Source organism: Gymnodraco acuticeps, unplaced genomic scaffold (genome assembly GCF_902827175.1).
Source record: "Gymnodraco acuticeps unplaced genomic scaffold, fGymAcu1.1, whole genome shotgun sequence".
NCBI lineage: Eukaryota > Metazoa > Chordata > Actinopteri > Perciformes > Bathydraconidae > Gymnodraco > Gymnodraco acuticeps.
In genome coordinates this window covers 84756-112008 of record NW_022991098.1, presented here as the reverse complement: position 1 = coordinate 112008, position 27253 = coordinate 84756, and the positions used below count along the sequence as shown (strand labels likewise).

The 27253-nt window shown below is 43.6% G+C and overlaps 2 protein-coding genes across 7 annotated transcripts in view; one reads left to right on the top strand and one right to left on the bottom strand.

Annotated features, from left to right (window-relative positions):
• plxnc1 (plexin C1) overlaps positions 1-11907 on the top strand; it is a 32798-nt gene extending 20891 nt beyond the window's left edge. For both annotated transcript variants that reach the window (XM_034236946.1, XM_034236945.1), the window contains exons 21-31: positions 150-296; positions 3364-3532; positions 4547-4647; positions 7528-7603; positions 7935-7969; positions 8115-8210; positions 8898-9061; positions 9148-9295; positions 9448-9588; positions 9669-9743; positions 11204-11907. In XM_034236946.1, coding sequence (XP_034092837.1) covers positions 150-296; positions 3364-3532; positions 4547-4647; positions 7528-7603; positions 7935-7969; positions 8115-8210; positions 8898-9061; positions 9148-9295; positions 9448-9588; positions 9669-9743; positions 11204-11308 — 1257 coding nt within the window. In that variant the 3' untranslated portion in view covers positions 11309-11907. The remainder of the gene's footprint in view (positions 1-149; positions 297-3363; positions 3533-4546; positions 4648-7527; positions 7604-7934; positions 7970-8114; positions 8211-8897; positions 9062-9147; positions 9296-9447; positions 9589-9668; positions 9744-11203) is intronic.
• Positions 11603-26592, bottom strand: cep83 (centrosomal protein 83). Of its 5 annotated transcripts, XM_034236949.1 has the most exons (17): positions 26454-26534; positions 26175-26250; positions 25218-25424; positions 24801-24951; positions 24257-24349; positions 23405-23536; positions 23047-23298; positions 18641-18772; positions 18244-18358; positions 16439-16583; positions 16197-16346; positions 15692-15767; positions 15445-15602; positions 14934-15063; positions 13630-13742; positions 12935-13121; positions 11603-12067 (listed from the first exon to the last, which is right to left on the bottom strand). In XM_034236949.1, the coding sequence occupies exons 2-17, from the start codon at positions 26192-26194 to the stop codon at positions 11945-11947; spliced, it is 2184 nt and encodes a 727-aa protein (XP_034092840.1). In that variant the 5' UTR covers positions 26195-26250; positions 26454-26534; the 3' UTR covers positions 11603-11944. The 5 variants fall into 5 exon arrangements, 3 of the variants coding, with proteins under 3 accessions (XP_034092840.1, XP_034092841.1, XP_034092839.1); XM_034236950.1 differs by lacking the exon at positions 26175-26250 and having other exon boundaries at positions 26454-26592; XM_034236948.1 differs by lacking the exon at positions 26454-26534 and having other exon boundaries at positions 26175-26443.
• Positions 26593-27253: the final 661 nt, after the last annotated feature.

Here is a 27253-nt window from a genome sequence, read left to right as displayed (position 1 = left end):
AGTTTAACTCAGCTCTGTTATATGGTTTAAGATATGAAGTATACATCTTGATTTTTAGACCTCCAGTCTACCCGCCCCATTTATAACCGGGGAGTTGAAACCAGAAAGAGATAGTGAGGCCAACTCACTTCCTGTTTCTGACTGTGCAGGAGAGCGTTGGCCAGCACTTGTACCTGATGGCGAGCGCCATCACACAGCAGACCGCTAAAGGCCCCGTGGACTGTGTGACCGAGAAGGCTCTGTACACACTGAGCGAGGACTGGCTGCTGTGGCAGGCTCAGGACTTCAGCTGCCTGGTACACACACACACACACACACACACACACACACACACACACACACACACACACACACACACACACACACACACACACACACACACACACACACGCTCAAAGTAGAACTACCAAATGAGGTGTGTCACAGGTTGAGTCAGTTCGGCTGTTACATGTGGAAGTGATCATTAACCAGGGTGTCCGCGGGGTCTTAAAAAGTATTAAAGGTTGATAAATCAATTTAGCAAAAATGAAGGCTATTAAAAAGTATTAAAGGGCATTTTCCAAGGTGTTACATGTTGTAGCTTGTTTTCAATAAGTATATAAATTGTCCAAAGAGGTTGTATTCTACAGTGTGCCTGAATGTAATCATGGCGTAGGTGTGTAGTCTGATTCTGTGTAGTTTTATTTATGGCATCCCGTTGGGTTTGACGTCATCTGAACAGGACATCGCACGCTCACTGCTTGATAGCGCGAAGGTCCGTTAACGCCGGTTGTTAAACAACATCGTTATGGGGAAATGTAAGTCTGCGTCCAAATGGTTGGAAGATAAGGAGGAAGGACAATCAATAATGTATATAGTCAATGTGAGGTAAAGTGTGTCGCCAAGGTAACCGGTTAGAACTCCAAGTGACGATGAGGTCTTAAAATGTATGGAAAGGGTCTTAAAAAAGGTCTTAAAAGGTTTTACATTCGACTTCAGGATTCCTGCATATACCATGTTAACATTTCCCAAATCTTATTTATTTTGTAATCTTTAATGTGGTGCTTAGTCTACAAACTGCACCTAATGCCATGTCTAATGATGACGTACAAACACATGATTTTACATTTCAGAATTGTGGGTAACGTGCTCCTACTGTGTGCTCATGATTAGAAATCATCCTTAGCGGGGGTTGTTCCGCTGACAGTGTTGAGTCAGTGCGCTGCGGCTGGTGCTAAACCACTTCCCCCTCCATATGATTTCAGGCCCTTTGGAACATGCAGTGTACAGCTTTAAATGTTTGACTTTTGTTTTATTTATAAACAGAGAAGTTTTGAAATAGTTCAAAAAACACACTAGCAAAACATAAATACACATGTCAGATGATTTTATTGCAAAAAATCTAAATGTGTGGAAATGAATTCAGGTTCTTCAGACATGTCAAGCAGAGTTCAAACAGCTCTGGACTTCTGTTCATCTCTCTATGTGCTGCTCTAAGACATAAGGCTGGAAATGAGGGTGAAAGGTGTGTTATGAATGGTGACAGGACACTAACTAGTAGAAAGGCATGGGTTGGTCAACAGCCGATTGGTATATTCACCATAAGATGTATTTTACTGAACAAATGTCACATGACACACCAATATAGGATAGCCAGTTTGTTATTCAAAAAGTGACAGTTTTAGTAGTAGTAGACGAACAATCTTAAAAGGCTTTAGAAAATAGGAAAAACAATAGTTAATAAGAGGACATTCCATATGTCTTTTCTTCACTTTAATGCACTATTTCTGAAGAGGAGTAAACTAAAACACATGCCATTTCAGGCTTTGACAGAAGGGGTTAAAGGAAGCAGCTCACAGTCAGACGCATGAAAAAACATCTGACTCAAAGAAGTGAAGCGTCTCAGCATTTCTAAGATTAAACTTAAATTACCTCACAAACTTTCTGAACAACCTTCCTCTGAGCTCCTCACAGCCGGAGAGAAGCTCCTGACCCCGGCAGGCGGCGGTCATTTAGTCTCAGTTATTTGATGATTTAGGTAAAATAATAGAATTTAAGTGATGAAATACAACCACAAGAAAAATAATCACCTTACACTGAGACAAGAAGACAACAGGATTTAAGTTTTTTGACATGTTAAAATGAAACAATGTGCAGGTCAGTGCAACGAGTTCAATGCATGTCAGGCACACACTGAACCAACTGAAACGTTGACTTAAAGGTTAGTTGAAAGCAATAATATTAAGTTGAACAAATGTTTTTTATTTTAACTAAATAGTATTTCTTTCAACTAACCTAACATAAATGTGTAATCTGTTGATATAATACGTGTAATACAAATCAACGTTTGAGTTGTTTCAGTGCAGCCTAGCTGTGCTAACAAACATGTAAGGGATGGACACATAATGTAGTTATAAAGCATGTAATATTATTGAAACTGAGAGAGCAGAAATGTACGATTGAGTAGCTTAGCATGACTTGGCATGTTCAGAAACCTGAGAACTCTACTTCAGCAAAACCTGTGCATGCTTTTCCCCATATTGTAACTGTTACTCCCGACTGTATTGTCTTTAAGAGACTTCAGTCTAAAGCTAGAGTCAGGATACTGCTATCAGTTCACCGTGTCATGTGAGCTTGCCGCTAACAGAAGCTAACTAATGCTACTAAGTTAGGCAGAAATGAATCAATTTCATCAATTTTTAAATCATCAAAAATATTGAAAAAGTACACCAAATCAGTGTATTAAATAGTATCAACCTATAAATAAATATATAAAACAATTAATGAGACTTGAAAAACGCCATAATTAATAATAATGTTCTAATCCCTTAAACACTCAAAACGTGAACATTTGAATGGGTGCTTCACCAATACACAATATGTTTCACAAATGTCTCCCACTAAAGATCCCCTGTTTCCTCCCCGCCAAAATAAGACAGAACTGGGTATCTGTGAGTCTCTAAGAGTTAATGTTGTTTAGATTTTCGCACATTCAATGTACATTTGCAGGAGTCAACACACCAACACTGATGGGTTATCTTCTAATGTAACACTACACTGTTCCATCCTCAGCACTGTGTGTGTGTGTGTGTGTGTGTGTGTGTGTGTGTGTGTGTGTGTGTGTGTGTGTGTGTGTGTGTGTGTGTGTGTGTGTGTGTGTGTGTGTGTGTGTGTGTGTGTGTGTGTGTGTGTGTGTGTGTGTGTGTGTGTGTGTGTGTCCCACTGCAGCCGCTCCCCCCACAGCAGTCACTTTATCTAATCTTATAAACCACCATCTCACTTACTGCTCACTTCCATTACATTACAAGCAAAACTGCCGAAAGGAAATAAGATGCTGTCCGATGACACATTAACTGTGAAAGCCTTGGTCTCCCTGCTGTTCAGAGGCTGAAGGTGCTGTTCGCAGTGGGGGGGGACGGAGAGCTCAGCGAGCCTCTGGAGGTTGGCGCTCTCAGCTGTGACTCGGTGGAGCAGGTCAAAGAGAAGATCCTCAACACCTTCAAGGCCAAGTTTGGGTTCCCCTACAACACCCCCCTCAGGGACATCCATATTGGTGAGTGACAGACTGGCTTCTCAACCCTTTATATATTTTAAGAACCAACAAAGAACTGATTCCACTAACACCCTTGTCTCTATGGATGAAGCCTGATATTTATAATTCCTCTGTGCCAATGAGCGCCGTTGTTGTCCAAAATGGTGAAATACATCAGTGGGTCACACTGTTGCACTGTGGGACATTTCCTTAAAAAAGAGGAATACTTTCTCTTGTTTGGAAAACGTGCTTTCACACCGGAGTACTTTTCCCAGGAATAGTAGTTCCGATAGTTCTTTGGATTTTGCGTTCACACCAAAAAGTTCTGGAACTAGAACCTAGTCTTTGTGAACCTTTTCACCCCCATATAGTCCCTGCTAGAGAGCAGGGACTTTCCTGGGGAGAAAAAGGTTCCAATTTCTGATTGGCTGGGCGAATGAGAAATGAGGAGGTGTCGGCGCTTCTGGCGATTTACTCGGAAGGCTTCTACTGAAGCCAGTCGGACTGGCCCAGTCCCCAACTCCGGGGGACTCCGAGACTTCGGGTGATGGTATACGCCGTGAAGTTGTTTGCGGCCTGCCAGTAAACCCAAAGCAGAAGAAGAAGTGACGTCAGCGGCTTCATTTGCGTAATCCTCCCTCTGGGACTTATTCCGGTGTGAACGCGATCTACTAGGACAGTTCCGGGACTAAAGAGTTCGGCGGGGCTAAGTACTGGGAACTAAGTACAGCAAAGTAGTTGGTGTGAAAGCGGCTTTTAACTACGAACTATAAAAAGAGGCCTTTTAGATAAATGACTGAGCTGCTGAAAAAATCAAACTATAGATTATTGACAAATGTTCTGACTTTATAAAGGTAACTCTAAAATCTAAAATACATATTTAGCTTACTGACCTGTAGTGTTATAAATATATCTAGATTGTTTTGGTGTTGTGTCTCAATTCTTCGGAATGAAGTAGTGCCCAAAGGGACTCACATTTGTGGTGAGCTACTTTTCACACTGTGTAACCATAACCTGTTTCCCTTTTCCTACCAGAGTATGAACGGGATGGGTTATTTTTTCCTCTGGAGGAGGTGGATGCGAGCTCTGAGGTCATCGGGGAGGTGACCATGCTGAACACACTCAGGCACTACAAGGTGAGGACCGGGGGAGGGGTGGAGAGGGGGCAGAGCTCACTCAGGCGCTGTTCCTCAGACCCCATTTACACGGGAGCGCAAACAGACCGAATTCGTTATCAAAAAGTATTCCGTTCACACGCATTCGGCTCATTTAACGTGTCCGTTCACACGAGAACGCTGTAGTACATATGCTTGGCCTGTAAATGGCGCTGTACATCCGCAAGAGACCGCTCGAAAGCGCTGGAGACGCTGTAGTACATATGCCGGGCCTGTAAGTGGCGCTGTACTTCTGCCACAAAATACACCAAAAGCAGTGAAGAAGACCCCCGAACATTGTTGCCATGGGCCCTTCTGTTTATTCTCCGCGGTGGATTTAGCAACATGTAGTTCATGTAGTTCTCCATGTCCACTTGTTGCTGATGGTTGTGGTAGAGGAGCTGTAGATTTTTGCCACACAATGCACTAACATCTGTAGCATGGTCGAGCTGTAGATGTTGCACTAACATCTGTAGCATGGTCGAGCTGTAGATGTTGCACTAACATCTGTAGCATGGTCAGTAGCACTAGCACTAGCAGTAGCTACTGACAGTAGCTACTGACCATGCTACAGCAGTGAGCAGCAGAGGCGGGGCTATGGCTTCATCGTTATCAGGAAATTATCGTATAGGGCATACACACTGAGCCGTTTGCCCCCCCAGAGCTTTCCGTTTCCAGATCTATCCACCTTGGGACCCGTTATCGTTTGCAGGGTCCGTTACCGTGGTTCCGTTGCGGCCTTGTGTGAACGAACGGGCTATACGCGAGAGAGAAGTAGCAGATACAAACCGTTTCGTTCTCGTGTAAACACCGCCTCAGACTAATCCCATTGAGGGGGGGCAGTGTTTATCAGCTGGACCAGCTCCTCTCTCAAAGACAGTAATGTCGCTGTTCCTGCTTCTTCCTACAGGACAGGAGCATACAGGTATTTTCAGTGGTGGATTACATTTTTGTGCTACGGCTTGACAAAAACTGGATTTAAAATGTAAATAACAAACCCCTCATTGCAAAGCCCACCCTCCATAATTAAACATTGACAGCTTGAATCTTCACATGCTGGAACACCTGAAGTCTCCAGAAGAAGTGGTTTAAAGAAACAAACAAAAAGGTGACGCAACACGTTTCCATACAGAAACGTCTGTGTGCTGAATGCAACCTGTTATCCATATTTATTTATCAAGTGATTTCACAAGTGCTCAAAGACGCTTTTTGATTGGCGACTGCAATCCAAAGGCTTCTTGGGGCACTTCTTAATTTGCTGTTAAGACTCATCATTTTCTGTAGCAACAACAGAATTGAGATGGACCGAGTGAATGTACTGCATGTTATTGAAAGCAGAGGGGAAGTTTCTCCATTACTTAAATCTAACAAGAAGAGAGCATTTGATATAAAAGAGGAGAAGTACTGGAGGGAAGAGTGGTTCATAATGGCTTCATAATGGGACTATGGAGGCGTGTTGTGCTCTATGTGTCTGTCTTCTGTCAGAGAACCGTCATAGAGAGACTTCAGCATGAGATCATTTACAGTCAGGCAGACAATAGAACAGAGGTGTCGCTCTCTGGGGAAATCCTTGTTACATCTAATTCTGAGAAAATAATGTTTTAATTAAATTACAATGGAGCAAATGTAAAATGAAAATATTTTCCTAAGTTTAGTCTAGGTGTAGTCATGGACTCTGACCTGAGTTTCAACAGTCACATTAAAACAGTTACTAAATCAGGCTACTATCACCTAAAGAATATATCTAAGATTAAAAGACTAATGTCACAGCAGGATTTGGAAAACCTTGTCCATGCTTTTATCTTCAGTAGACTCGACTACTGTAATGGTGTCTTTACAGGTCTCACTAAAAAATCTATTAGGAAGCTGCAGCTGATTCAGAATGCCGCTGCTCGAGTCCTCACTAACACTAAGAAAGTGGATCACATCACTCCAGTTCTGAAGTCTTTACACTGGCTTCCTGTGTGTCAAAGAATAGATTTCAAAATACTGCTGCTGGTTTATAAAGCACTGAATGGTTTAGGCCCAAAATACATTTCTGACCTCCTGCTAAATTATGAACCATCCAGATCTCTCAGGTCTTCAGGGACTGGTCAGCTTTCGGTCCCCAGAGTCAGAACTAAACATGGAGAAGCAGCGTTCAGTTATTATGCTCCAAATATCTGGAACAAACTCCCAGAAACCTGCAGGTCCGCTGCAACTCTGACTACTTTTAAATCCAGGCTAAAAACGTATATTTTTGCCGCTGCATTTGAGTGAGCTGTTTATATCCACACTGCAGTATAGTTTGTATTCATGTATTCTATATCTGTTGTGTTTATTTTATTATCTTTGCTTTTTAATGCCTGTTCTTAAATGCCATTGTATTATGTGTTTCTGCTGAATTTATTCTTCAAGGTCTTTTATTTTAATTTGCAAAGCACTTTGAAGTGCTGAAAGGTGCTATATAAATACACTTTCCTTGCCTTGCCTAAGTTCCAGAAAAGCAGATGTCTCTTAAACATCTGCTTCTCATCGCAAACATATCCATAAGGGATGGACACGCATTCTGTGCAAAGCACCTGGGCGACACACAGTATCAGGGGATTTCTAAGGCTGACTGGCTTCTTGGTACCAACACACACAAACAATAAAACCAAACAGTGAAATGTGAAAACGGCAGCGTGGATGATGTACATTCATGCTTTCATTTGAACTTTTAAAACGTATTTCTAGCCATTTCATCATGCAATTATTTGTTCTCATCTCATGCTGTTGTAGCCACTTCACAGACTATTTCCCTTTTTTACAAGATGATGCATGAACATTTAACATGTTGCTATTTATGAACCTGTGTGTGTCTGTGTGTTTGTGCTCCTGAAGGTTCCTGATAGAGCGACAGTTAAAGTTCTTTCCAGGAAAACTCATCCTCCTCTGAGCCCGCAGGGAAGTCTAAAGGGTAAGAGCTGACACTTCAAACTGTTTGTGAAGCGAATGCTCTTTTCCTTCACAAGAGTTAGCTGTGAAAGTGAAACCTCTCTCATGACCTCCACTCTTAGAGGTGACACTGGATAGCACATTTTAGACTAAGTAGAATTGAGCATTTGAAATCCCAACTTCTCACCTCAATGTGTTAAAAAACAGATATTTTCTTTAGAAATGCTTAGGCCAAATAAATGAAGCTTATGAGTAATTGTTGCTACAGCAAAAATAGACCAGAAGTTGTCAGATAGAGGACGCTTTTTATTTACGCTCATGATTCCAGTTTATGTTTATTTTCTCTCCTTTAGATGACGAGAACTTCTCTGGGAAATACTTTCACTTGGTGAGTAGCAGTTTGTGTTTTATGTGTGCTGTGGTAGATCATTTGAAGTCACAAACTACTTTGTAGTGTAGATGTGCACTATTCATTTGTGCACATCTCAGAAAACTACTAACTGAATGTTTTTTTAAATGGCAACTTTCTGCAGATTGATCCTGATGTAGATGAGGACCAGAGGAAGAACCCAGAGAGGAAGAAGTTAAAACTAAAGGAAGTGCACCTCACCAAGCTGCTCTCCACCAAGGCAAGAGGAACTAAAGTTACTGAAAACAGAGTCCGTATCGCACACCATCTCCACGCTGCAGAGGAAGCATGCTGTTTCAGTTTCACTCGCACACTGTTGTTTGTGGGTTACCCAAAACCAAGTTTGTGGCAAACGTATACATAATAACTATTTTACTAGCAAGGACCAACTGACAACTGTGTGATATTTGATAAAAGAAAGAGTACGGGCAGAGAGAGACTCAGAGTGGGGGTTCTGTCACTGCAACATTTCTGCTCGGCCTGATTACTGGCTCCCCAGATGGTTCCTGGAATGACCAATTAAAAGAATGCACAAGTTGGATATGAATGCATGAGAGGATGATGGGATGTAGGGATATGGGGATTGGTGGATGAAGGGGTGGGTTGAGAGAATGGAGACAAACGGTGGCCGGATGTTTGGCCGGATATAAATAGACTTAGCAGTGGTTAGAGACGGGGTTGAGGCGTGGCCATGCTCCTGAACCTAGGTTAACAAATGAACTTAAAAACAAAACAAATGTTTTAGTACTTCTCTTTTATTGATGACGGAAACATTATATTTGATAGTACAGCGTTCTGTACAGTTGTAATGTTTAATTATCACAGAGAAGAGGGAATTTAAACATATTTTTTACTGATGTGAACTTTAAGGGACAGCAGGAAATGACATCACCTGCTCCTCTCTAAGGTGGCTGTGCATTCCTTTGTGGAGAACCTGTTCAGGTGTATCTGGGGGACGCCGCACTGCAGGGCACCGCATGCTGTCAAATACTTTTTTGACTTCCTGGATGCTCAAGCAGACTCTATGAAGATCACCGACCCAGATGTCCAGCATATCTGGAAGACCAACAGGTATTGTCTGATCCGGGTGAAAATATTTAGTTTTAGACTTTAAACTGCAGCTTTCCTTTCTGACATGTCTTTTTGTTACTTTGCAGTTTGCCTCTGCGCTTCTGGGTCAACATCCTGAAGAACCCCCAGTTTGTCTTCGACATACAGAAGACTCCACAGCTGGACAGCTGCCTGACCGTCATCGCTCAGGCCTTCATGGACTCCTTCTCCCTCAGTGAGACCCAGCTAGGAAAGGTACTGTACAATACACAGCTCATCATTTACCAACTGACAGCTTCTCCTTTGCCTGGTGAGACAGCAGGTGGAGGTGGAACCATTGGATTAACCCTAATATAAAGACAAGAGAGTGTCTATGAAATCATACCTTTAATACCATTGTGTTCCAGCATGCACCAACCAACAAGCTCCTCTATGCCAAAGACATTCCCAAGTTCAAACAGGAAGTAAAGGCTTACTACAAGCAGATCAGAGACCAGCCACCAATCACAGACTCAGAATTCAAGGAATTCCTGCAGGAAGAGTCAAAGGTAATGTCCTTTTAGTGCAGAACCTTTGACCATAATGACCAGCAGTGAATGGATGAGTCACTCGTTTGTTTTTATTGTAGAAACATGAAAACGAGTTCAACGAATCTGTAGCCCTCAGAGAACTCTACAAGTTCATACAGCGCTACTTCACAGAGGTGAGTTCATCTTCACTCGCTTACATTCATTTCCCTTTTATTTAGTTAAATATATGATCTGTTATATTAAATGGCGAATGGAATTCTTAGATGATAACAAACGGATGATGTTGTGGATGTCACATGTGGATTTGTTAAGTGTGACTGAAATGTGAGGAAATAAAGGATTTGAGGAAATCAGGTAGTCAATCATCACAAGAAATGATTGCGCCAGCTCAGGCATCATTGGTACACTTTTTATTAGACGTTTAATTTCCAGCAGCGCTCAATGGTGGGCTAGAACTTTGAAATCTATAAAAATCAATTAAAAAAAATTATATTAATCTCTTGATCTAACTATAATTTAAACACAGTTGTGTTCATTTAGAGTTTTCTTTTTAGAAATAAATGTTAGTTGTTGCAACCTTAACAAGTTTAGGCAAATAACAAAAAAGTCAATTCATATTCTGGAAAAATACAAAATTTAAACTGTGTATAAATGATTTAAAAACATTACATTTGACTAAAGATAATGAATTGTACTGCAGGAAATACAACTCTGTAACTATCATGATCTAATTATGGCAGAGGAAGTGAACAACGTTTTCACTTCCTCTGCCAAGCTTAATAGTTGTGTTAGTAAGTGTTGCTAACATGCATGTTAGCATGAGGGACACACCACCAGTGGGAATTACTGTTATTTAAAATAGGTTTATGATTTTCCAAATTGCTTGTATTCCAAACCTACAAGAGACATATCAACATAATAAAAGCAAATAAAAGTACTATTTCAAAAGTTCTATTTGAAATGCAAGATGGTCACCAAGATGGAGGGCCAGAGAAAAATGACATTTGAGGGGGTATTTTAGAGCTATTCGATATTAAAAATAATATTTTGAAACCACTTTTTCATTTACATTTTGTCTAAGAACAAGTATATTTACCACCACAAGTGCATGTTTTAGCATTCTGGGATGACCCATTTACGCTGGTGCTTTCTGCTTCATGTGCATCACAACTGGTTTCTGTATTCTTCACGGTTTCCCTTTGTTGTGGGATGTATCGTAGATGTTGGCAGCAGCAGTTATTTCACAATTGTGAAACCAGAAGTCACAGGAGGCAGAGTATCGAGAGGAAATGTGATTTCAAAGCTTCTTCTGCTTTTTTGAGCACACTGTCGTTTCCTGCTCTCATGTGCAGAGTGGCACAGAAGTGAACCCAGAGCTTTATGTGAGCACTACAGTTCTCACTTTAACTCATTCTTGGATCAATTAACTGAAATGACTGGATAACCCACACGGTTGTTGTGGTAGACTGTAAATGGGGGGAGGGAAAGGGGTCTGACATGCAGTAAAAGGTTCCAGGGTTGGAATTGAACTAGGGAAGTTGCTGTATTTTGGAGTAAGAGTAGCTACTGGGCTAAGAAGGCATTTGGAGTAGGTTTTTAATATGCTCTTTGCTGTCTTTTGCCTTTTCCACAGATCAAAGAGAAGCTGAACCTAAACGGAGCCCCTTCTGAGATGATGGAGCAACTACACCATGTTAAAAAGTCTTTTGATGAACTGAAGAGCTGCTCCTGGAACTGAGCAAGCCTTCTTCCCCTCACATGACACACAACCCTGCTGGACTCTGAACTCTGGGAAGTCCTTGGCATCTATAACATTGAAGTGATGCACCTGTCAGTAGTTCACAGTTTATAAAAAAGATGCATTTACGGAAATCAGACATGTAACCAACACGTATGTCAATAAGAACCATTCTCTGTTCTGAGGTCTGGTCGCAGTTCCTTTACGTAAACAGATTTGTTGCCACACAATTGTGTGATTCTCGGACCTTGAGCCATCTTGAATAAGTCAAACCACTGAGATCAGAAAAACCGGTATCTTCTAATCATTTATTTCAATATATGACATGAACTCTGTGTATATACATTGTGCAATTCTCAGATGGAAGAGCCATGTTATTTAAATCGTTGTATAAAAACTTTGTTTTTTCACAGAAAGCTTCAGAACAAATGTGTGTAAACAACAAACATCTAAACACAGAATTCAACCCTGAGGATGCCAGGCTCACTTTGACATGAAGCTGCCTTCCAATGATAGAAACACATGTAAACGCTGGCCTCTCTTCTCACCTCTACTTTGTTTAAATACGCCAATAAATGATGCTTCCATTGATATAAAAACACTGCTGGGGTCCTTGCTAATGCAGTTCCAATGGGGTCAGAGGTCAGGCTGGGGGGGGTCCCTCAGAGAGCCCAGGTCCTGCAGCTGCTGCTGCTGGGCGCTCTCCAGGTCCTCCAGCCGGCGGCGCAGCAGAGCCAGCTCCCTCTGGTGCTGCTCCTCCTGCAGGACACAGTATTGCTATCAGGCAAGGGTCATTCATGGTGCTGCATTCTGTTTCACACTGAAGCTCTCCTGTAGTCTCCGGCCCCTCCCCTGTTTCCTGTTAGCTCGTCAACACAATGCTTCAGTCTGACTTCAGTCAATCATAGGACCTGTATCTCCATTTGATAGAAACAACTCAGGACCCGGCTGGGCCACAAGTATGACATATAATTGAAAGTATTATGGAGGGCGGATTCATCGTTTCCCAAAGGGTGGAACTACATTCTTTGAGCTGCTTTTCATTTGGCGGAGCAGTTTTGTCTTTAAAGTGATGGACAAAGGCGTAATAATTAACATGTAGGATATTGCTGTACTGTAGAACAATCATAATCACAGTTGTGAAAAACAGAACAAGAATAGTTCTACTCGAGCCGACAAACGGCTTTCATTAATATCATAATCAGGAGAGAGATGGTCCATCATAAGTGTGTGTGTCTGTGTGACTTTCTCATCATGGATAACCATAGACTGTGAGAGTCAGAACAACGTAGTTTCCTGTTTGCTGAGTGTCGATCTCAGAGTGTATTCATCCCTAAGGGCGTGGGGGGTTAAACAGTCAACCTCAACATGTGGCTTTGTTTGTGATATGTGATTGAAACAGAGATTTGTTGTGCTCTCCACCTCCGCCCACAGGGTGTGACTTTTTATTTGTTTGTGTGTGAGTAAAGAGAGAATCGAAATCCTAACACTTATAAACCCAACTTATACTGTTGCTGCATTGCATTCTGGTCTATTTCCTGTGTGTTAAAGGTGCTCTGAGCCTCGTACATTTTTACTTGGAGCTGTTTTTTCGTCCATGAACTGGCTGCGACTCATAATGCTTACTGGGATGTTGGCCTGCTGGGCCTCAGACCCGGGGAGGGGGGGGGTGGATGTGGAGGTCAGGAAGGCGTGGCCGGCGCTGTAGGGAGCATGGCCCCCCAATAGGAGGCGTCGAAACTCATTGTGTCGACGCTGCAGCTCCTTCATCCGCCTGCTGAGCGGAGGCTGCTCCTCTGAGGAAGAGGAGCGTCTGACAGAGAGGAAGAGGGGAGATCACACACACACACACACAACTGTTTACCACACCTGCCAGCCGCTCATTCATTTAAAAAATGTTTTTAGCTCTGCTGCAAGGATTTGAACTCCGACCAGGAAATATGAGCACATCACAGCGATCCTTGCTACCTGTTGCTTTTAGAATCGATGTTAGGATTAGGAAATAACTTGGGGCGAGGCCTTGAGAGGAAAGTTATTTATCTGAGCTTTTAAAGCCCCGCACCCCGGTGTCCGCACCCTGAGCTCATCGAGGCCTCGCTGCTGGTCGTTCCCAGGTCCAAACACAAAGCTGACTGTCAGAGCTGCTGGACTCTGGAGATCAGGGCTGCAACACGTCAGCTCTTTTGTGTGTGTGTGTTTTACTTTGTGTTTTGATGCTTTCATTCACTGGTTCTCTGTAGTTTTATGTGAAAGCACTTTGTAAATAAGTTTTGAAAGGTGCTATATCAGTAAAGTTGATTCTAATTATAAAAACATTGTACTTGTTGGCAGCAGCAGCAGCAGCAGCGCCCAGCTCCAGCTCCTGAATCCTGGCCTCCTTCAGCTGCAGCTTCTCCTGCAGCCACTTGTCTCTGTGCTCCGTCTGCGCTCGCCTCTGACACAGACACACACACACACACACACACACACACACACACACACACACACACACAGTGAATATAACCTCTTAAACCGGGGGGGGGTCTCATTGGAGTAGAGTAGACCAACCGCTAACCGCTAATGTTTGCCGACTAACGTCAACTAACCTGTCTACTTCTAGTGATTTTAGTTTAGGACTATTTAAATAAGGTTTGAGTGTCAAGTGTGAATAGAATACTTAACAAAGTATATTTACGTGCATCATTAGCACAATTCATCTGACAAGTGGTGATCACAACAAAGGAAGGAAAAGCCGGACCAACAATCCAGCCTAACTATGAACAGACAGAAACATTATATTAGGCGGAACAATGTTAACAGCACAAATATGAATTAGTAAAGTAGTGGCCAGAATATTTGCTTCATCATCAAATTCAGTAGTCCAAGTTTATCATTTAAAAATCACTGAAAGATTCACATTTCTGATACAGAACGGTTTCTTCTTTTCTAATGTTACATTGTTGTCTTCTCTGTTATCACAATATAATTAGTAAAAGCAATCTTATTGATATTTATTTTCTTTATATGCGTATTTGATATTGAGGTAATCAGGATACATTAATTGAATATTGGGGTGGTTCAATTACTTTGTTTAACAAGTAATTAGTCATTGTAACAGATGACCCTGTTTAAGGGACTCCCCCCCCTGACTCCCTGCACCCTGACTCGCCCCCTTGACTCCCTGCACCCTGACTCCCCCCCCTTGACCTCCCTGCACCCCGACTCCCCCCCCCCTGACTCCCTGCACCCCGACTCCCCCCCGACTCCCTGCACCCTGACTCCCCCCCCTTGACTCCCTGCACCCCTGCCTCCCCCCCCCTGACTCCCTGCACCCTGACTCCCCCCCTGACTCCCTGCACCCTGACTCCCCCCCCTTGACTCCCCCCCCTGACTCCCTGCACCCTGACTCCCCCCCCTTGACTCCCCCCCTTGACTCCCTGCACCCCCCCCCTGACTCCCCCCCTGACTCCCTGCACCCTGACTCCCCCCCCTGACTCCCTGCACCCTGAACTCCCCCCCCTGACTCCCCTGCAACCCTGACTCCCCCCCCTGACTCCCTGCACCCTGACTCCCCCCCTGACTCCCTGCACCATGACTCCCCCCCCTGACCCCCTGTTAAATGAGAAGAGTGTCACAGCAGCAGTACCTTCTTCTGTGCCGCCGCCGCCCTCTGCAGCTTCTCCTTCAGCTGAGAGTATTTGTGCTGCAGCTCAGCGTCTCGCTCCTGCAGTTTGTGTTTCTCCTCCACCCACTCCACCCGACGCTCCTCCACCAGCCTGGAGGGAGGGCAGCACACAACAGTGCTTAGTAGGCGCATCATCTACATTGCATTTCTATATGTTGGTAACCCTCTATCCAAAGTAAACACTGGAATACACTTTATTTATGTAGCACCTTTCATGCAAGGTGCAGCCCAAAGTGCTTTACAATGCAAGACACATACAAATAAGAGTTATACAAAGAAAATGTAAAACAGAAAGAGTTGTACCACAGAACCACAAAACATTAACAGTGATACCACTGAAATTACCCCAAATTAAAAAGATAAGACTTTTATTTACTTAAAAATTGAGTTTGCTGTTCTAAGATCCAATGGGAGGCTGCTCCCCAGTAAACCCCACTAAAGTAACGAAGACAGTGTGAGGCAGCAGCCGCACCTCTCTGCCTCCTGCTGGCTCCTCTCAGCCTGAGCCCGAGCCCCCCTCACGTCCTCCCTCAGGCGCTCCAGGGTTTCTCTCAGGCGCTGGTTTGCCTCCAGCAGCTCGCTCTCAGAGTGAGACAGCGTGCCAAGCTGAACACCTAGTTCCTGGTTCTGCTGTTGGGTCATAAATAAAACACGTTGATTTCAGACCTACACCCTGGCCAGGCTGTGTGAGTCACACATGGGGGTGTGGAGGCTGGTACCTGCTGCAGGTCAGCCGTCTCTGCTCTCTGCCTCTCCAGCTCCTCCTGCTGGACGCTCTGCTGCTGGAGCTTGCCTCTGTAACCCACAACACGAGGCACTGAGTGTCATCATGAGTTAGAGATGAAAGGACATGCCGTCACAAACAAAAGCCATTTTTCTTTGTATGATTTGAAAAGGAACATAGACCTATTTCACACAATACTTGAGCTGTCATTCTAATAAAATAAAAGAAGTATATTACTGCAGGCACATGCTCACAAGCCATTCTTTTTTAGCAATCGACCACAAACATTTGTAGAAATGAAGGATAGAAGGGAAAGTGGGAGATTATTCAACAAGGTAACATAACCAACATCTCCCAAACTCCAGTTTCCTTTCTTCTACATTTGTTGCAGGAAATAAACGTGCACGTTATTGATTGCATGTCAAAGATAACTAAACCTTTAGGCAGCCAGAATGTCAGCAATAAGCTGGAAACATATAACAGGCGAGTGTCCTGCTGACCTGAGGGAGAGCAGCTCTCTGCGGACAGACTCCTCGGCCTGTTGGCAGCTCCGGAGCCGCTGCTCCCGCTCCTCCTGCTGGCCGTGCTCTGCAGCAGCCTGCAGCGCCCTCTGCTGCTCCAGAGCTGCAAGACGGCTCTCCACCTCCAGCCTCACAACAGAAAGCACGACAAGTAAATACAGATACAAAGACGAGTTGCAGAGAGGAAGAACGGTAAATTAGCTTTTTGAGGGGATTCTCACTTCTCCTCGTGCAGGATGGCAGTTTTCCGGAGCTCCTCCTCACGGGCAGCCTGCACCCTCCTCACTAACTCCCTCTCTTTCTCAACCAGAAGTTCTTTGTGTCTCTCTGCCAAAGTCTTCATCAACTCCACATCTGCCTGCAGACCTGAGACACACGTTACCATGACAATCTGAGGGTGAGGGGGAAACAGGTTGATGCCAACAGCAAGAATGATTACGGATCCTGTGTTCTTCTGCGGAGACAAATGCTACATATGATCTGAGAGGGTCTGACAGATGACTTGTTAAGTTAAATAAACTCTTACTCTAATTATCAAAGTAAACAAAGTACAGAGTGCAAAGTCAAATGTGTGCTGCCAACACTTCAGCACATACAGTAGTTGTGGCCTTTCTTAGGCAGGAGGGCGATAAAGAGGCAGAGATGCACACATGGCTCTAAGGTTATAAATAATAACAGAGGCTCTGTAGTTTGAACAAAGACAATTATTTACTCCTGTTGTTTTCATGGGTTCTTTTCCCCATCCTCCACTGCCTTGTATTGTCAAAGTATATCTTTGTAATGTAAAGGCCCTGACACACCAGGCCAATTTCGGCTGTTCTCGTAAGTCGGGAGACGAAGCGTGTCCTGTCGCCCAAACTCAATTTGGTGTGTCCCGCACCGTCGACCGTGACACGCCTTATTTGGACTGCCAGACCCGATGCATGGCCGATTCAACATGTTGAATCGGCCATGCATCGGGTCTGGCAGTCGGACCAAACTATCACTCTGATTGGCTGTTCAGCTAGCGAATCAGTGCATGAGAAGCGAAACGGAAGTGAGGGACGTAAACAAACTATTTAAGAAGGCACACACAGACTGATATTCATTTTCATCTCATCATGGCGATCTGGAATGACGCAAACGAAGACCTGCTCATCACCTTGATCCAGGAGAGGCCAGCTCTGTACGACATCACAGAGAAAAGGTACTCGAACCGAGTAGTGAAAACCGGACTCTGGCGAGAGATTGAAACGCAACTTGGTTTCTCGGGTAAGATTATCTTTTTCATCAATTGAGCTCTTTAGCAGATGCTGTTGGCTTTTTATTGTTTGCCAGCGTACAGTGACGTTAACGTGAAATGTAATTTGTTATTTCAACCTTGTGTTTTGTTGTTATCTTGTTGCTAGCTGTTGCTATCTGTGCAGTTTGGCACTGTATATAGATATGAATTGGACATGCTAACTAGCCACAATGGTTACATCGTTTATTTGTGTGCTTCAGAGAAAGAGCTGAGGAAGAAGTGGGATTCTCTGCGAACCCAGTACACCCGGTACAGGAGACTTGCCCCTTCGGGTAGTTGTGGAGCACCAAAGACGGGCAGACAGCAGTGGATCATAACCAGGCTGCAGTTTGCACACGCTATTTGTTGTTGTTTATATCACGCAGTCTGTTCTTCTTCTCTGTCTTCCGGTTGTTGCCTATTTTTAATGACGAATACACACTACCGCCGCCTGCTGGTAAGGAGAGTTATTGCCACTCACGCACTGAAGTCTTTGCGGTGTGTTCCCGTGCGACACATGGCCAAGACGCAGGAGAACACCGCGACGCAACAGCCGACGTCGGCGAGTCCTCTGGTGACTGCTTGGTGTGTCAGGGCCTTAACTCAGAGTTCCTGTTCTGTCAGATATTATTCCATTTCTACGCCTGGTGTGTGTGTGTGTGTGTGTGTGTGTGTGTGTGTGTGTGTGTGTGTGTGTGTGTGTGTGTGTGTGTGTGTGTGTGTGTGGTGTGTGTGTGTGTGTGTGTGTGTGTGTGTGTGTCATACCATCAACCTGCCCCAGCAGTGTGTCTCTCTCCCTCTCCAGCTCCCCTTTAGAGCGGGCACACTCGAACCTGGTGCTGTCCACCTCCAGTTTATGGGAATGCTTCAGGCTTTCAATCTGAGAACCAAAAAAACCTAATATTAATCAATTTCACTTTCAGGCTTCAAATCACGTGTGTGTGTGTATGTGTGTGTGTGTGTGTGTGTGTGTGTGTGTGTGTGTGTGTGTGTGTGTGTGTGTGTGTGTGTGTGTGTGTGTGTGTGTGTGTGTGTGTGTGTGTGGAGAAACTGTTGTGGATTACAGTTCATATAAAGGTTTCAAGTGTTTGTCATTAATACTAAAGGTTTTCATTGGACTGACCCTGGCTTAGCAGTGCTGTGTGATGATAGGTCAGCGTACCTGTCCGCTCAGACTAGCCCCCTCCCTCTCCGCTCGGTGCAGCCTCCCGCTCAGCTGGCTGCTCTGCTCCTGTGTAAGGTGAAGCTCGCTCTCCATCCGCTCCAGCTGCAGACGCAGAGACTGACGCTCCGCCTGTCACACCAACAACCGTTAATCACATCCAACAACCGCAAACAAGGTCACATTTAGAGTCAAATGATAACATATGAACAAATATCTTTATCCTAACAATTAACAAAAAGATAAATACATGAAATCTTAAACGATATCCTTCATTTGAATAAAGGTATTCATGGGGTTAAATAAGTTGGTCTTTTTAATACACGATCTTTCTTAAATGAATAGAACTGGTCAATTTGGTCAACATAAATACTTGTAGTTACAGAGAGAGGACTAAGCTGTGTGTGTGTGTGTGTTTGATGGAGAGAGAGAGGACTAAGCTGTGTGTGTGTGTGTTTGATGGAGAGAGAGAGAGAGAGAGAGGACTAAGCTGTGTGTGTGTGTGTTTGATGGAGAGAGAGAGAGAGGACTAAGCTGTGTGTGTGTGTGTGTGTTTGATGGAGAGAGAGAGAGAGGAAGAGAGCGAGAGAGAGAGAGAGAGGATCCAAAAGAAATGAGGAGAAGGTGGGCTATTGCTCATGATATTTCTGTAAGTTATTCATCAATGACTCTGAACCCTGCTTTGTCACTCCCCCCTAACCTGGGATCTTTTCCAGTAAGATGACCCAGAAAATAAAGCTGTACAGTTTTCATCCCAACGCCACCTGAATGAAGCTTTGAAGCGATCCCAATGCCACCTGAATGAAGCTTTGAAGTGATCCCAATGCCACCTGAATGAAGCTTTGAAGTGATCCAAACGCCACCTGAATGAAGCTTTGAAGTGATCCAAACGCCACCTGAATGAAGCTTTGAAGTGATCCCAATGCCACCTGAATGAAGCTTTGAAGTGATCCAAACGCCACCTGAATGAAGCTTTGAAGTGATCCAAACACCACCTGAATGAAGCTTTGACGTGATCCAAACGCCACCTGAATGAAACTTTGAAGTGATCCAAACGCCACCTGAATGAAACTTTGAAGTGATCCCAATGCCACCTGAATGAAGCTTTGAAATTACTTCTCTTCTTACTTCTATAAGAATAAAACACGGAGGACGGATATCTCTTTTCCTCCCCCTCTACAGACCGCCCAGCAGCTGATCTCAAAGCACACTCCTCTCTCCTGCAGGGGGGCGTGGTCCGCTGCAGCTCACAGAATCAGCCCCCTGCAAAAACAGCGCTGGAAAAAGCAAATGGAGCGAAATGAGGCATGGCTAAAATGCAAGATATTTTTGGTCTTTTAAAAAAAAAAAAAAATGTATATACTTTATATAGGTCGATACAGTAGCCCCCTTTTTTTTAAATAGTTTGTATAGGTGTTGCTATCTGTTTTGTGTAGCGTGGTTCTACAAGCAAGTCAATGCATTCATTGGGTGGTATCAGATATTTACACGGGTCTGTAAATGCAATGAAAACAATTGGCCACAGCAAATCATTTATATTAAACTTTATTTACTTTATTTACTCTTGAATACTTCAGTACAAAGGATGTATTGAATAATTTAAGTGATATATGTGTACACAGAGCTGCAGATCGGGTAGTCACAGGCAATGTGGCTGAGTTTTGTACGCGTTCTGGAAAGTGAGAGAGTACAGTGTTTCCCACAGATATGAAATATACTTGGGCGGGTGGTGGCAGCGGGCGGGGGGGGGGGGCGCGAAAAAAAAAAAGAAAAAAGAATGTTTTAACAACATGTTTATTTATTGACTTTTCATTCCGCTATAATCATTTTGCGCAAAGATGGCGCTGTTTGTCAGAGCACTTCATCCTTCTGGGATTTCATGAAGAACAGCTCCAACGCCTGTGTGTATGGGAACGCCTCTGGTGCTGGTCCATTAAGTGTTTCCCACAGATCTGAAATATACTTTGGGGGGTGGTGGTAGCGGGGGGGGGGGTTGAGGTGACGTGCAACAACATTAACATGAACCTTTCTGTTGGTCGCTTGTTAGCAGACACTTCACGCGATGGCCGAGCGAACAGGTACAGGCAGGGCCCATAATGATAGCCTATAGTTTAAATCTACTACCCACACATGAACATATGGAAATGAGTTACTATTTTAAAAAATAAATGTATTTATTAATGTATTTAGGAACCTATCCATGTGATTTTTAGTGGGGGTGGACCTCAAATCCTCTAGGGGGGTCCAGGGGCATGCCCCCCCGGTAAGATTTTATTTTTTATTTTGGAGTTAAATGCATCAATCTGGTGCATTTTGAGGGGAAAATAAAGAGACTAGATCTATGGAAACACCTATATTAAACAGAACTGTATACATTTCAATAATCATAAAATCAAGGCCATAACCAATAAAATACCATTTCCAATATGAAAAAAACACTGAAACTTGTTAATTTATTTTTGGTTAATTTATAGCTGTGAGTGTGTCTGAGCTCCTGAATCAGCCTCTCCTGTCTCCCTCCTCTCCCCCTGCTCCTCTTTGAGGCAGCAGCAAAGACTAGTTTTCTCTCAACAAGTTTTAAAAGTGTATCTTACCTTTTTTCACCTAATTAACTTTTTATTTATTTATTCATGCATATTTTACTAATCACATTACATTTCATTTAGCTGACGCTTTTATCCAAAGCGACTTATAATGACCGATTACAGGGACATTCTCCCTGGAGTAACTAAGGGCTAAGTGCCTTACTCAAGGGCACACTAGTGGTGGTGTTCCTGGCGGGATTTGAACTCACAGCCTTCCGATCTTCAGCCCACCTCACTATCCATTAGACCAATCACTACCCTCTCAAATGGAAATATGTGTTTACATAAATGGTGACCACACCGTTTGAGACCCACTGAGAACTTAGACTAAGTTAACTATCTAAACACTCAGAGAGTCCTTTACCTCACCTGAGCTGAGGTTATCCCGAGCTTGAATGACACACAGAGACCAATCAAGGGCTTTGATTTATGATCTGTATGACAGTGGCCATGTTGGCAGGCCACATCATGTGGACAGCCAGTCATCCTGTGTGAGGCAGGCCACTTAACAGGCCAGAGGAGGCGAGATCAGAGCAAGGGAGCGAGGGATCATTGTCTACAAGTTAATCGATCGCAGATGGCGTGGACGAATAAAAAAAAAAAATATTTAAAAAAAACGTAGAAAAAAAAAACTAAATGGGTCGCGAAATATACTTGGGCGGCCGTTAATATACCTGGGCGGCCCGCCCAGGTATAGTCTATGTGTGGGAAACCCTGGAGTAGGCTACTACGGAGTCCCTTAAAGCAAAACAAATCTGCGGAGTCTAGAAATGTTTTTAAATCGCGATTTTTCGGTTCAGCCATTTCACAAACCGTAGGAAAGTAAAAATGCAAATTAATCATTAAAACCGAAAAAATCGCCCAGCCCTACTTTGAAGCGATCCCAATGCCACCTGAATGAAGCTTTGAAGTGATCCAAACGCCACCTGAATGAAGCTTTGAAGCGATCCCAATGCCACCTGAATGAAGCTTTGAAGCGATCCCAATGCCACCTGAATGAAGCTTTGAAGCGATCCCAATGCCACCTGAATGAAGCTTTGAAGTGATCCCAATGCCACCTGAATGAAGCTTTGAAGTGATCCAAACGCCACCTGAATGAAGCTTTGAAGTGATCCAAACGCCACCTGAATGAAGCTTTGAAGCGATCCCAATGCCACCTGAATGAAGCTTTGAAGTGATCCAAACGCCACCTGAATGAAGCTTTGAAGTGATCCAAACGCCACCTGAATGAAGCTTTGAAGTGATCCAAACGCCACCTGAATGAAGCTTTGAAGCGATCCCAATGCCACCTGAATGAAGCTTTGAAGTGATCCAAACGCCACCTGAATGAAGCTTTGAAGTGATCCCAATGCCACCTGAATGAAGCTTTGAAGTGATCCCAATGCCACCTGAATGAAGCTTTGAAGTGATCCAAACGCCACCTGAATGAAGCTTTGAAGTGATCCAAACGCCACCTGAATGAAGCTTTGAAGTGATCCAAACGCCACCTGAATGAAGCTTTGAAGTGATCCAAACGCCACCTGAATGAAGCTTTGAAGTGATCCAAACGCCACCTGAATGAAGCTTTGAAGCGATCCCAATGCCACCTGAATGAAGCTTTGAAGTGATCCCAATGCCACCTGAATGAAGCTTTGAAGTGATCCAAACGCCACCTGAATGAAGCTTTGAAGTGATCCAAACGCCACCTGAATGAAGCTTTGAAGTGATCCAAACGCCACCTGAATGAAGCTTTGAAGCGATCCCAATGCCACCTGAATGAAGCTTTGAAGCAACAAACTATTTGGAAGCGCTGTAACAAACAAAGGAGAGCAGCCGTCTCACCTCCATGGACTTCACCGCCGCCTGACTCTCTGTCAGCTGTCTGATCTGGATGCGCTGGACGTTCTCCGCCTGCTGGCCTGAGTTCTCTCTCTGGGCCCGGAGCTCCGCCCCCTCTGCCTCCAGGCCCTTCAGCCGCAGGTGGAGCTGAGCCTTCTCCCTCAGCAGAGCCTCCACCCGTCTGCCATCACGCAGCGGGTCTGAACCCTGGTACTGAGCAAGCAGCTCCTCCCGCTCCTTCTCCAGACGAGACACCTGCCAACAGAAAGGGATCATCCACAGTATTATCTTCTTTTATCATTTCACGCCAGTGTAGGACAATTTAATAAAAACACAGTGCTGACTATCAGACAACACAGACCTCTGCTTCAGAGCGGATCCTCCTCTCCTCCAGAGTACGAGCATGTTCTTCCCTCTGATGGTCAAACTGGGACTTGAGAAAAGTGAAGTCATACCGCAGCTTGTTGTACTCAGACCTGTACTTCTCGGATTCCTGGAAAGAAAATGTGTACACGGAGTAATAACACTTCTAATCAGTGAGAAGGGGATGAGAGCAATCAGGCAGACAACATGGAAATCAGCACAGACTCTCAAAGATTGTCAAAAGCCACTCGATGCTGACATCTTGACCGTTGCTATTGACTTCATAGTCATAGCTGCTGACGCTATTTAAAGCAGGAATTTAAAGATAATTCCAACATTTCCTTCTTCAATAGAAGCCATTTGCAGCTATTAATCATTTTTAACAGCAATTTCCAAAGTGACATAATCGATAACAGGAGAGAACTTTGTTCTTAGCACCGTTTCACTGTTAAGAGATGTATTCGGTGCTGTATTAAATAATAGGGTTAATCATAATGTAAAAAAAGTGATTTTAACTGCATACAATATATAATGACTACATAGTAGTAAGGGTGGGGGACTCTTTCACTGACCCATGTTCTCCCTCATAGGTCTATGATAATGCAAAGGACAGATTGACATCAGGGCTCGACACAAACGATGTCCCATGGTAAAAGAAAACGTGTTTGGAAAATGAAAAATGGATGATATACATGTTTTCCTGATAATGGGAAGTGTGATGTAATCAGCAGAAGGAAAGCTAGTTAATGTTAGCTGTTAGCCGCCAGTAATGGTATTGTCTAGTAAAGTTCTTGTAGCCTGACATCCCTATAATACTTATGTGCCATACAGACACAGAAACATGACCGACCTCCTCGAGTTTATTGAACCTCTCTCTGACTGGAGCCTCCATCTCCTGCTGCACCTGAGCTCTGAGCAACTCCAGCCGCTGGGGGGTCATCACCTGCTCAAAAACACACACACGCATACACATTTGTAGCCAGAAAGTCGATTAAAGTTATCTTACGGAGACGCAATTTTAATAATTAAAAACAACAATAATTACATCCTTGTGGTTCGCTCCGCCAAACAGTCAAATTGATCTTTAATCCATCGTGTCATCACTTCATCATTATATTCTATTAGACATTTGTTTGAAATTTGCACGAAATTGTCCAATTGTAAAAATATGAATTCTAGAGTTCTTGCCAATGACGTGTTAGGTGTGGTTACAGTAAACTTGACTTTTGACCACCACATTCTGAACAGTTCTAATGGCTGTCCCCAGCACAAAGTATGTATTTCAACCATAACATCAGTGAAACCCCAACCTGTCCTTTGATCAATCAAACAGCAGAACAATCCATGATTCTACCCAGTTTCATTGTGTGAGACTCATCACAGGCTTCGTGTACCTGCAGCCGAAGCTCCTCCAGCTCCCTGGTTCTGTCCAGCAGGTCTCCCCGGAGCTCGGCCAGCAGCAGCTGCAGTTTCTCCTGCTGAGCCTGTCTGTCACTCAGCAGGCGCCTCAGCTCTCCCTGCGCCCGGGTCAGCTCCTCCTGCAGGCTGCAAGCAGGATGGGAGTGAGCGCAGTGCACAGCAACTGAAGCACATCGACTCATACAATCATAGCCAGGGTCAGTGTTGTTGTATGGTTATGGAGGGATGGTTTCTATGAGATGTTTTCTCTACTACTGCAAACACACAGTGTTCATAAAGTAATATTATATTTTCTTTTGTTTTTATTCAGTGTCTTCCCTCATAATTCGTACTCAATACAAAACAAAGTACTGCCAAAAATACTTAACACGTTTATATTAGATCAGTTTTACCTGGTGTGTTCAGCCTTCAGTGTTTTGTAGTTGGTCCTGTGGTTTTCGCACTTCATCCTCTCATCAATAAGCATCTTCTGCAGCTCCATCTCTGCACCCCCCAGCCCAGCAGACAAGCCCAGCATGGCTGCAGACTTCCCCATCCCAGGCTCCAGGTTCGGAATGAAGGGTGGCGACTGGCAGAGGGCGGAGGATGTCATCTCGCCTCTGCAGCAAAGAGCCAGAGACAGGAGGAGATGAAGAAGGCTTTCTGAACCAAGCAATATAACTGCTGTGTCTTTATTTAGAAATGAAATAGGGTTGTCAGCAAGCTTTGTTCTTTTCAGTCACAAACACTCCCTGCTAGTGTGGTGAGGTGCTTAGAGAGGGCAGAATTGGGCTGGCTTTGTTGTCAGTTAGTTTCCATGGTGGCATTAAGAAGAGTCCCCTGGCTACTTGTTCAAATCACAACCTCTCAGCAGAGGCGCTCTGAGTCTTCTCCAGTGATTGGTCGGCTCCCTGCTGCTGTGGAGGAGCAGTCAGTGATTGACTATTGAAACTCTTAAGCACCCTGTCAGTCTCATTGACTCATAAAGCTCTGTCTCTGAGCACAACGAAGCTGCCTTCAGAATGCTATTATCACAGCATACACTGTAGTTTCATATACAGACTTTAAAACCATAAACAAATAAAGCTAGGTAACCTTACTGTCAGAAACCAGAGATATGGTATTTAACTTAATGTGCACTGACTGTTTGTTGTTATCTGGCTCCCTTAAAATAGTTACAACCAAGCTACCGTTAGCCTGAGCTGAACAGAGACACTCACAACAGCCAGTGGATCATCAATTGTGATGTGCTTATTTAGATTACGCGTTTATCTTATTCCAGTTATAACTGGCGTCCCAAATCCGTCTACAGGATTGAGTTGTTTTTAAATGTCCCGCGACTTTATGCTAACTAGCCATTGGCTACTTACGTGCGTTCGTTATCGGACATTCTTTCCTCCTGGCGTTTGTCATGCAAAGTCAGAGCAGTGTACTTTTGACGATCAGCTATAAACAAAATTCAGACACCAAGTCTTATTAAAAGCGCAGAAGACTATCTATCTAAATCTATCCACACAGCCTGGCTACCTGTAGGCTGACCTAAACAAGAAGCAGACTGTAGGCTGGAGCTAGTAACATTAGCCTGCCATGGCTAACGCTGTGTGCAGCTCATACCGTGTTACAGACTCCAGCAGCTGAAAGCCCCTTACCTCTGTTAGAACTTGGAACTTTCTTTACTATTTTTTGTTTTTTTCCTAGCAATTGTTATACATCCATGGTGATAGCTAGCTAATCTGAAAACTACAAACTGTGGGATCATGGGACATTTTTCCCGAGGTGCATTTCTGTTGTTGAAAACAGCTTTTACAATTAATACTTTCGTACTGGCAAAATGTACTTTGCTATAACAAGTGTGTGAGTAATGTTACCTATTATAATTATAACGTAACTGATACATTGCTTAACCTCCAAGTCTCTACATATTGACTGAATGTATTCAGCATTCAAATGATTATTTGAACTATGTTTCAGTAAGCATCGTTTCTAATTGCAAAGTGTTAATCCTGGTAATCTTAACTTGTATTTATTGTACACAAATGGTACTGACCATCCTGCACCCCCCTCAGTAAGAAGCAGCTGTTGAACATACATTAATACTACTTAAAACAGCATGTAAACCTGTTGGTTACTACTTAAAAGGGCTTAATGCAAGTCATATTTTTCCACTGGTCCAACTTTACAATATATTTGGCCTCGCTTAAAACACAATCGGCTGCATTACAGAAACTACTTTTAAAAGGATTTTCTGTGGCTACAACACAAGTGCATTTCATTTTAGGGACAAGATTAATACAAGTTTACCTTCAACACAATTCATCTTCAAGGTCGGTAATAAGTCTGCAGTCTAACCAATGAATGTTAACGGGAGAAAATGATTTATGTGCATGTTCTGATCAAATGTCCATTTGTCTCAACTTTAAATGTAGTTATTTTCATCAGAAAATGTTTG

What these genes read in the sequence shown, in the direction of transcription:
- cep83 (XM_034236949.1), bottom strand. Translation starts at nt 26,194, where the DNA reads ATGTCCGATAACGAACGCAC. An exon ending in ATGTCCGATAACGAACGCAC is followed by an intron (nt 25,425 to 26,174) that starts GTAAGTAGCCAA and finishes TCTTTGCTGCAG; the next exon opens with AGGCGAGATGACATCCTCCG. An exon ending in GCCATCCTGCACGAGGAGAA is followed by an intron (nt 16,347 to 16,438) that starts GTGAGAATCCCC and finishes TTCTGTTGTGAG; the next exon opens with GCTGGAGGTGGAGAGCCGTC.